General features: G+C 43.5%; 1 protein-coding gene across 2 annotated transcripts in view; it reads right to left on the bottom strand.

Moving 5' to 3' along the window:
• The window catches only part of CADPS2 (calcium dependent secretion activator 2), a 303,420-nt gene extending 300,556 nt beyond the window's left edge, over window positions 1–2,864 (bottom strand). For both annotated transcript variants that reach the window (XM_062017907.1, XM_062017917.1), the window contains exon 1: window positions 2,443–2,864. In XM_062017907.1, the coding sequence (XP_061873891.1) occupies window positions 2,443–2,772 (330 nt within the window). In that variant the 5' untranslated portion in view covers window positions 2,773–2,864. The remainder of the gene's footprint in view (window positions 1–2,442) is intronic.
• Between the last annotated feature and the right edge of the window lie 8,666 nt (window positions 2,865–11,530).

An 11,530-nucleotide genomic window follows, 5' to 3' on the forward strand; every position in this document is an offset into this window, starting at 1 on the left:
CACCAAATGAACTGGCAAAAAGAACATACTACTTCTCCTCTTAAGCAGGTATTCTTAGGTTATCAGGAAGACTGTTGGTGCAAAAACATTACAAATGGTGCACAACCAGGGGCAGGCAGATTGAGCTGGGACCTAGAACCACAGAGCATCACAGGGCCTGTTTCTAAACCGTACCTTTAATCCCTTGTTGATGATGGACAGGGCATGCAGTAGTGAACAGCTCCAGTCAAACAACACAGGTATGGAATCTCAGTCCAGCTTGCAACAGCCAGTCTGATACATAAAGTAAGTCAGATGTGAAGCAGAAGGGCAAAAGATGGACAGTCTGCATCTGTATCACATCCTGACAGTGAAAAAATTCACTCAGAAAATAGGGCAGTTTTACCCTTCTGGAATGAGAGTCCAGATATCACACATTAAAAAGTGTCTTACTGCAACAGTATCAAACAGGTGGTTGGTTGGACTTTCATTCCTAAGGCTGACATAGGGCTACCATGCAGCACAGATAGCCAAAACTAGGGCACCAAAGAGGACCCCTTTGTACAGCTCAGTGATCCTGACCTATCAAAGCATTCAAGACCAGTCCTGCTAGCCTATATTCAGAAGTTCATTGGCTAATATATTAAATTGTCAAATAAAAGGAAGGGTGTTTATGTGCATTTCATTATTACCAGACAGAAGTGTAACTCCTAGAAATAACTGGTGTTCTGTTTTATTTAAAAACACTAGTTCCTGACCAACAAAAGACAAATCATCCCTGTTTTGCAGCTAAATTCCTAAACCTGAAAAAAAATCTTTCTGCATATTAAAGTCAGTTAAACCAAAAGTCAGAGTTCACTTAAAAGCAGTAATTAGCAAGAGTAATATTTGCTGCACATTAGTAATCTCTTTTCATACATCTTATTAATAAAAATAATACTGTAGTTATTTTTAGAACATGGTTCCTATACTTAGTGACTGAGATCAATGAGAACTTCTAATGTGCAGTATCTTCTTCAGTTGTGGGCCACAAGTGATAACTTGCAAGCTGACTAGGAACACTGCATCAAGAGGAGGGTGACACAGCGCAAGAAGAGGTCCCACAGATGGACCTCATCTCTGGAGGCTTCTGAGCCTCCTGCCTGAACCTAGACTGATATACTGACAATGTCTCATCAGATTTGTCTTTGTCCAGTTGGAAGTTATGCTTAGATAACCTCCAGATGTCCCTTCAAAATATCATTTCTATGATGACTCTGTTTTGCTCTGGTGAGTCCTCACTGTGGTGATGAAAATTCTCACTTTGTCAGATTTTCTTTGGCTTGCTGCTTACAAGATGTCTTTATACAGGCTTTGCAGTTTAAGTACCTAACACTTAATAAAAACAAAATGTTCCTCCAGAAGTAATCTTATTATTACCAGAACGTTAACTTGTCAGAGAATTCACTAACCACAAACTACCTATAGCAGGAGTAATTCAGACATCCCAAAACGTTTAATATTTGATTTTACAACCCTCAGATATATGGAAGTACCAAGATCATAAAAAGCTAAGTGGAACTGAATTTCCATTAGTGTCCTATAGCTATCCCTCTGAAAAGTGATATGGAACAGTTTTGGTTTCTTTTCTGTTTTGATTTGGGTTGGTTTGTTTGTTTTACAGATCTGAAAGTAAAAAACAAACAAACAAAAAAACCAGACAATTTTTTTCAGACCAAATATTACAAGCACTGAGCTTCTAAGCAGTTATATGCAAACAGAGCACCTTGTTTCAAAACTTATTCTACCAATAGTTCAAAAGTAACAGAGAATAGGCACAATTACAGTATAAATACCTACCACACACCTGACAATTCTCAAGAGCACGTCTCTGCTATACAAGATGCAGAGGATCATTCTGGTCTGCCTTCACTAGAATGCCATGCTTATCGCAAACACGCACGTTAATTGTTTCTCTTCACGGAGAGACCATACTTAGTAACTGATGAAACAAAATAGTTTTCTATTACACCCTTGTATTATAGCTAAATTTGCTCGAGTTGGGTACAGGTGGTCAGAATACGACTTGCAGGAGGAACCTCTCGGAGGTTTAACTCAGTCCATCAACGCAGCGCTGAGAGCAGAAACGTCTCCTCCACTGCAGAGAGGCCCCTGCGCCCGCACGCCTCGCTCCCGATTCCTTCGCACGGCGACTTTAAGCGCAGCTCCGCAAACTTGAGAGACTTTACCCCCGCTGGCTGGCGGCCGTGTGGGCACACGGGCTGCTCCGGAGCAGCCGCGCCGAAGCGCAGCCTTGCAACGCGCCGTTCCAACACCGCCCGCGCTGCCGGGGCCGCCCGCGGCTCCCCCCGCCCGCCTCAACCTGTTGCGGGCCGGAGTGCGGCGGCAGCAGCGACGGGATGGGATGGGACAGGACAGCCAAGCGGGGCAAGGCGGGCGCGGGAGGGGGGCAGAGGGGCTCACCTTCTGCTGCCGGCGGGCCATGTCTGTGGGCTGCTTGGCGTTGAAGGGGTGCGCGATGCACCTCGCGATGAACACGTAGAGCTGCAGCCGGAGCCGCTTCTCCCGCTCCTCTCGCTGCAGGCGCTCCTGCTCCTCCCGGCCCTCGCTCAGAACCGAGGGGCTGGGGCTAGGACTGGCTGCCCGCGCCGCGCCGGCCTCCCTGCCCCGCGGGTCCCGGGCCGTCGGCGGCAGCGAGCGCGGCGAGCCGCCGCCCGCCGCCACCAGCACGTCCCGCCGCTCCTCTTCCAGCAGCTCATCGGACTCTTCCTCGCTGGAGGAAGGGTCCAGCATCGCGCTCGGCGGGCTCGCCCCGCGGACGGGCGCGGAGCGAGGCGGGGAGCAGCGCGCACCTTTCCGGACACGTCGAGTTTACACACGGACTGTTTCCGACCGGCAGCGGCCGCCGGGCGGGAGAGGAGGGGCGGGGAGGGGAGGCGGGGTTTGGGAAGGGGGTCGAGCCTGGGTTGCCGTGGGAATTGCTCCGAGCGGCTCCAGGCGGAGGCGGGGCCAGGGCCGGGCTAACACCTCCGCCCGCCCCGGCGGAGGGCAGTGGCCCGCAGGTGGCCGGGCCGGGCCGGGGACGGATGGGATTCGCCAGTGCTGCGGCACCCCGTGCCGTGTGGTATCTGCCCCGGCAGAGCACGGCTGGGCTCGGCCTGGCAGGGTTCGACTCGAGTGCCCTACTACCAGGACGGGGTAGCGGCTGCCAGGGAAAGCCCCGGCCCGCGCTCAGCGCTGGGCCGCTCGGGTCCCCCCCCCGAGCCCTGGCAGCGGTGTCCCGGCCGCGCGTCCCGCCCTTCGCTCGGCTGTGGCACACTGGGAGCGCAGAGCAGGGCCTGGGCCGACCCCGAGCCCGGTGGCATCCGCTGCCATGTAGTGTGGGGGGAAACATGAGGCATGTCGAATGTCCTCAGAAAAAAAAGAAGCGTTTCTGATATGGGGAGTTAGCATTGCTCTCACGGGGCACTTCTGATTGGAGCCTACTACCAAAAATTGGGAGTTCAAATCATTCTTGTTATTCCATGCTGTCTGTGGATCCATCTAGGTTCTAATTCACAGCGCTTATATTCACAGTTAAGGCTATGGGACAGCCTACCATTATCACTCTATTAAATAAGAAAAGGCCTTCACCATGTGAAAGTTAAATTTCTGAGTCAGGGTAGGGTGCAGTGGAAACGTAGTGCTGGGGAGGGAGGGCACATCAGATTTGATGTGGATCAACAAGTCCTGCTCCCTACACGTCCAGGCATAGTGGTGCTGCTACCAGAGAGGATGTGGGAACTACTGAACTGGGAAGGATCAGAGGTCAGGAGAGTAAACGCTGGAGGAATGGAATGGCTCACAGAACGGCAGCATCCCTGTATGTTGCTTTAAAACAGTGGCAGTGGAGGCTCTGCCCACAGAGCTCTAGGCCTCTGCGTGTTAGCAGATGCAAGTCTTCAAAGCCCTGGATAGAAACTCAACAAACTCAGAAGGTCTTCCCAGTTCTCCCTGTATGTGCTGGGATGGGTTTCAAATGGTGAAAGGCTGTATTTTGAAGTGCCAAGTCCTCCAGCAGATTTAGGAAAGTATCTGCAAGGCTGGCAGTTTGTCTCCTGAGTGATCAGCTTTCAGCAGTAAGGTTACTCCTGCTGTGGGCAGCAGTTATTACTAGATGGCAGCATTAAGCATTAGGAGCCTGGATTCTGCCTCTACATCTCTACCAGGGGAATGTGGTGAAGCACTGAGGGAGAGCCTTGCTGACAAACGCACTGGCTGTCTTTGAAGTTTGTGTACTAAGTGCAACAGTCATTAAAAAATAGGTGGGTAGTTTATATAGTTGGCTCCTCTTCTTAACTTTGACTGATACTAACAGGCAAAAGTTGTGAAATGCAAAAAGACAGTCAGGGAAAAGTATGAATGTCAACCTATTGAACATCTCTGGTCACATTTGCTTAGTGCAGGAACTGCTAAGGCAAATTTTTTAGGGTAATGCCATCACCAGTCACATGTCAGTGCTCATGTTTCTAGTGTATCATTGCTAGTCCTGTAGTAGGTAAGAGATAGTTCTATAAAAAAATATGCAGCTGATTACTGTAAACTACTTTTTCACTGAGGAATGCAATGTGCACTCAGATTTGCAAGTGGCTTTTCCAATAGCTTTTACTCATTGTAATGGCAAATAAAAACAAAGCAGCACTATAAACCACTTGCCACCAAAAGTATACAAAGCAGCAGTGAGATATGAACTCTCTGAAACTTCCAAACAGTTGGTTCTCAAACTTTTTTAAGCGTAATGGCTCAGTCCAGTAGTGTCATCTCACAACTACTGCTGCATTAAGCCAGGATGATCATGTTGTCATACATAAGATAACACAACTCTTCTTTACGGAAAATATTACGTTTGCTCCCCACACTGCCTGCATCTTTTTGGAGGGAAGATATCTGTTATTTTCCTTCATGTTTCATATCAGAATTACAGAGTGGTTGAGACTGGCAGTGACCTTCTGAGATCATCTAGTCCAGCTCCCAGAGCAGGGTCACCTCAAGCAGGTTGCCCAGGGCTGAGTCCAATCAGGTTTTGCATATCTGCGAGGATGGAGAGTCCAAAACCTCTCTGAGCAACCTGTGACAGTACTTGACCACTCTCACACTAAAAAAAAAAAAAAAAGCTTTTCTTATATTTAAACAGGATTAATTTCCTGTATTTCCTTTTGTGCACATTGCATCTTGTCCTTCCCTGGGTGCCTGTCCTTCCCAGAGGGGAATCTGGCTCTGTGTTCTTTACTCTCCTCCATCAGTGTTTATTTATATACATTGATGAGATTTCCCTGAGCCTTCTCTTCTCCAGGGTGAACAATCCCAGCTCTCTCAGTCTCTCAACATAGCTCACATACTCCAAGCCATTAATTAGCATCCTGACATTTCACTTGCTCCAGTATGTCCACGTCCCTTTTACACTGCAGAGCCCAGGGCAGGACCTAGCACTTGGGTGTTGCCTCACCAGTGCTGAGGAGAGAGGAAGGATCACATTCTTGACCTGCTGGTAGCACTCATGCAGCCTAGGAGATGATTAGCCTTGATTGCTGCAAGAGTGCATTGCTAGTTCATGTCCAGTTTGGTGTTCACCAGGACCTAAACCTTTCTGCAAAGCTGCTTTCCTGACAGACATCACCGAACCTGTACTGGTGAGCGGGGGTTTTCATCCTCAGGTGCTGGACTTTGCAATTGCCTTTGTTGAACATCTTTGAGATTCCTGGTTTGCATTTGCACCAGCCTGTCATGGTCCCTCTGAACAGTCACACAGCTGGATGGTACATCAGGCACTCCTCCCAGGTTCATGGTGTCTACAAACTGTCAGGATGCACTCTGTCTCATTATCCAGATCAGTAATGGAGATGTTAAATGATACTGGTCCCAGTCAACCCCTGTGTGTGCCACTGTTGACTGACTGGACTTCAAGTGATCTTTGCGCTAGTAGTCACCACCCTCTTAGCCAGACAGTTCAGTCAGTTTTTACTACATATCCCACTTATCTAGCCTGCACTTCATCAACTTGTCTATGAGGATGGTGTAGGAAACAGAGTTGAAGGGCTGACCAAAGTCAAGATAAACAACATTCACTACTGTCATCCACCAAGTGAATCATTTGGTCATAAACGCCTGTCAGGTTGGTCAGAAATTATTTATGCTCCATAGATACATTGTGGCTACTCCCAGTCTCTTTCTTGATTTGAATATGGTTGGAAATAGTTTCCAGGATTATTTCCTCCATCACCTTCACAGGGATCAAGGTGAGGCTGACTGGCCTGTAGTTGTTTTTTATTGCCTTTACTAAAGATAAGAATCCTGTTTGCTTTCTTCCATTGTTTAAAATGTCTTCCCTGGAGCTGCATGCAAAGGACCTCTAGCAAGGCAGCAGAAGACCTGTACTTTGCTTTCAAGCCTTTTCTCACTGTATCTCGTTATTTGGGGAAAAAGATAAAAACAAGAGCAATTTAGATTTTGTTTTCTATCAGACCAGGTTCAACATGGAATGTTCTGAACTTGGAGTTCACTGGATCAATAAAATGCGGCAACAATATCTATCAGCATATCTAACATTTTAGGATGAATACTCTTACCTTCTGCAGCTACTTTTATTTGGTACTGCATGCTTCCATTCTGTAAAGCTACTCTCATCTAACTTTATATGAGACTTTGATTCTCATCTCTTGTTGGGTCTTGGTCTAATTTTTCCTGTTGTTTTTTTTTACTTGATGCATTTAAATGTAGGGCATCTTATATTTTAAACATTTCTGCAAATCATGAAAGTTACCCTTCCTGAATCCCCTTCCATCTATTTTACTGATAATGCTACCATTAAACATTGGTGGTATCAATCTTGTAAGAGTCAGTCAGAGCTTGTCCCCAAATTCTTCAGACGCTTGTGATCAAATGCCACTCAAACAATTAAGAGCAGAAATATCAATGCAGACTGTTTATATTCAAATATCTACAGGGTTAAGAAATCCAACAACAGTGAAAAATCATTCATTATCTCCCATTAAGATAATCTAACCAAACTCATTCTATTTTTATTTTCTCTTGACTTTGTCCAAACTCAGCACAGGTTTATTTAGAGTTGCACTTGTTCATTTTTTTTTGCCTACATGTTATGTTTTGTCTGACGTAGTTTGTAGAGCATATTTATTTGTTAAAAAACAATGTTAAGAACTAGACTGTTCTTTTTTGGACATGGAAATTAAATGAGGATTTTGTCAATTAGGCCAGGAGAGCAGAAACGTCTAGGAGACAAAAGAAGCTGTAAAAATTGAGGTGAAAAAGTCATTTTTTAACTGATCTAAATTTTAGTTCAAGATGCAGATACAAAATTTAGCTATGTTTTCAAATCCTTCAATTGGGAAGATATGTGACTAAAAATAAGGTGTATATGAATCTACGCTCAGTTAAGTTTCCCTGTTCTATGTCAGTGCATTGCAACTAACTTATAAACTGTCTTTCGATCATAAAATTCATTATTATTTTGAGGCTTAGTAGCTCACAGCACTGAGTTTTAGCTTCATGCAGTGCATTGATGGCTTAGACATTTCTTGTACTATTTTTCAGTAATGGTTTGGATTTCCAAATCCCATGATTAAGCAGGAATCTCACCTTATGTTACATGTAAGTAAGTCGTAGCCAAAGCCACACAGGGTGGTGGTGTTCCTGGGGTGCTTTAGAATTGTTTTATCATGGGAATACACTACCGCAGGCAGCACTGAATGGTGGGTGAAGTAGTGTCTCTTTCTTTGCCTTACCCACTGTGACCACTTCTACTTGCATACCAAAAACTTGTGGAGAAAAACTTGAAAGCATGAAAGAATACTGCCACAAAAGTACAGACCTTAAGAGTAAAGTAGAAGAAAGAACCACACTTTTGTGGTTATTTTTTAACTAATATGATGGTAAATATGAGCAGATACTGGTTTTGTGGCCTGGCTTACAGTTTCTGAAGGTGTCTGACTGTTAACACTATAGTTCATTGATTTGCATGACTTTTTGCCCAGGCAAGAACACATAATGGAGATGCTGTAGAGACACAAGGAATAGGTAATGTGGATTTACAATCCACCTGGAAGCATGTAAGTTTGAAAGTGCAAAAGAGCCTACATTCTTCTTCATGATGAGCAATGTCCAATAGATCTTCATAAGGACAAGTTTATCAGGGTTTGTGTGCTACCAGTGTGCAGTGCTCAGCTCCACAGTATGAAAAGGTTGTGCATTACTAATATATTTCCCAGTTCTCCAGCTTTTCCATGCAGCAGTTTATTTTATTCCTTTGTAAAGAGTTTGCAGTAGAGTGGCTAAAAATTCTGGAGGTTTCATTTATGAAATATAAATTAATTCATTTCAGGAATGCATTTCTCCCAGATGCATGTCAGGTGGTATCTCTCCATTAATTTCAGGAGTTCTGTGCAGATTCAAGTATTTGGATGGGAATTCGTCAGAAGAAATCACTAACATTGAGGTGTTTGCCACATCTAAAATGTGTCTGGCAGTAAGCATTGCAATGGATACAGGTTTTCAGCTGGCATTGGCAAAATAACCAGAGCTTTCACAGAATACCAGGCTTGACATCTATTTACTTCATAGTCGGTCTCACTATAACACTGTATAGGTGGTGGAACTCTCTGTGTAAATATTCACAGCTTCTTTCTGATGCTGGAAAAGAGGGATTTTTTTTTTTTTTTTTTTTTGGAAACAAGTGGCAGAGCACTTAGGTGGTTTGTAGGTGGAGATAACATTACATCATGATTTTGCTGCATTCTTGTAGCCATCATCATGCTGTACTCTGCTGCAAAGTCTGTCTTGTCCACCACAAAGTTTTTCATTTTCAGACAATGAAATTTAAATAAATATTAAATCAAACAACTTTGCTCCACTGATCTATACCAGAACTGCAGAGCTTAGGAAAACATTCCTCTGAAACAATTCCATCTGATTTGACTCCCTAAGAATAATCATTAAACAAAATGACCTTTATTTCCTGATAGTTCCTTTTGGCATGCCAGAGTTGGATGCCAGTATTCATGAGCTACATAGGTCTCAGACAAGGGTGTCTACATGCTTGATTTGTAACTAGGTTTTCTAGTCCTTAAGAGAAATTCTCATTCCCTCCTCAGAGGAGTCCCCAGGGGCAGCTGACCAGGGCAAGTGATGTTAATAGCTGATCCATATAAAGGAAAAAACTCTTTAATGTTCAGTTTGGAAGCTCAGGTTTAGTTCACACACATATATATGTAAATGAACAGAAATATATGAGAAAATGCTAATCCTATGTCCTGCTCTGACATTTTGGAGGCAGTACATTTCTCACAAGCTGTACATCATCAAAGTAATGAGCAGGTTATTGCTAATAGGCCAGATTAGAATTTGTGTCACATTCTCAATTGGTACTAAAAGCCATTAAAAAAAAATGGGTATTTTGTAATTAATTTGATTGAGGGTAGCCTTGTGTCTGAAATGCAGTGTTGTCCTCCACACCTTAAGCTCGAGTAGATAGGGCAATCATAGTTTTCAGTGTGGGATTGAAAAAGTGACGTTAGTATCTCCTTTAAAATTTTAAAGAAATAACCAAATCCATTTTTCTTAAATGAATGTTTCTACGCAGAAGAAACTTCTTTACCCCCCAACCTGTCTTTATTGGCAAAGGATGTTAGGACCATGTACACCACAGGGTCTGTTGCCCTGTTACCTTAATAATGGCTGTGGAAATCTTAAAATTAGCCTTGTTACAAGTTAATGAACTTTTGAATTAGAAACATCAAGAAATGTACAGAGCCCTAAAGCAGCTGTTGTTTAGCCATAATACATTAATACTTTCATGTGATTGTTCTCATTAACACCACGGTAGCACTATTTTTAGTAGGGATCATTGCTGCCTTCTAAAATATATGGTTTCTCATCACAAAACTTGTTGATATGAATGAAGTGGAGTTTTATGATCAGTGTAGTGGAACATGGTATCTCTTATGGGATGATATTAATGCTGTACGCATGTGTGACATCACCAGACATCAGTAGCAAGTTCCAGTGAATCCTGTCACATCTTCAGAGGAACGTGCTTACTTAAGCATTGTTCAAGTCTACAAGTAATAGAAAATGGGCTTGGAAAGGATCTTAAGAAGTTATTGGGATTGTACTTCTGCTCCCAGATAAGATCTGCTACACCTAAGTTGTTTGTGACTGACATTTGTTTAACTGTATTCTTAGTACCTTCTAGTATTTCATCTCCCTAGGCAAACAGTTCCACCATCGAACTCTCAATTCAGGAGCGATTTAAACCTATTAGTTTTTTTTGTCTGCAACAAACATGGAAAACAGTTTATTCCTTTCCTATCTGTAACAGATTTTTGTGTAAAAAGGAATTATCTTCCTGCTGCTCAGCTTTCTGTGGGCTACATGACCCCTCAGTCTTTCTACAAAGTCAATGAATGCAAATCCTAATTATTGCCGTTTCTTCCCAGTTGAAGGACAATTTTTCCTCAAGTGTCACTTTCAAAGGTAAGCCAGACTTACTGCGTCATGCTGAACAGACAGAATACTCACATGTAACTGTCCTTTTAAAACTTCCAATGGCAGAGCTGACTTTTTTCCCTAACACTGCAGCCTGAGCAGCCACTCCTGCCATTCTGCTTGCATTAGAAATGTGGCTTTGCTCTCCAGTCAAAGCAGGCATTTTTTGCACTGCTATTGACAATGAGAACAGCTCTGTGATCGTGAGAGGAGTGAGGTGGGGAGAGCGATAAGAGGGGCTTAGCCTTTCCAATCCATCTTACTCAGACCACACAAGCCTGCAGTTTTGCATACCAGTCACTTAGAAATATTTTAAGGTCTTTATTATCCTGTTTCATGTGTGAACTAAGATTTCTGGCTGTGTGACTAAGTGATTAATTAACTGAGATGCAGTTTGTGTGGACTCATACCAGGAAACCTGCCTGTAACTGAGCAGCTCAGTGGATGGCTGCTTGCGTAGTTCAGGGAGATGCTTTCTTGTTTGTTCTAAACTCTGGACTTCAGTCTCAGTCTAGTCACCTACAATGAATTTATCTTCCTTTAAGGTGTATTGTGGAGTTCAGGTAGATTGACAATGTCCTTTTCATATATTCCATTCCGTTTGTTATGGAAATGAACTGTCATTTAACATGGTCATATTCTGCACTGCGCTGACTGATGACTGGAGAATCAATCTACTGGAAAACAAAACAGATTTGACTTCAAGCACTGGTGCCCTCTGAATAATGAAATAAATGGTAGAGAGTCATTAACTCATATCTTAAATGATTAGTGTAAAATAAATACTCCTTGATGGCAAAACAAAATTAGCTGTTTGATCAAACCATTTTGAAGGGATGATGAGAGTATATGGAAATTTATTAAAAAATTTGAAATGGCAAGAAGAGAACCTCGTGGTTATGACTAGGTCTTCTCACTGCATGCAAGGAAACCAGCTTGGTTCAAACCCTTATGGAGTGGTATATGGTAATTTTCCATTTTGTGATGAAGGGAGCGTTTGATCACATTGGCA

This window comes from Colius striatus, chromosome 1, assembly GCF_028858725.1.
Source record: "Colius striatus isolate bColStr4 chromosome 1, bColStr4.1.hap1, whole genome shotgun sequence".
Lineage (NCBI taxonomy): Eukaryota > Metazoa > Chordata > Aves > Coliiformes > Coliidae > Colius > Colius striatus.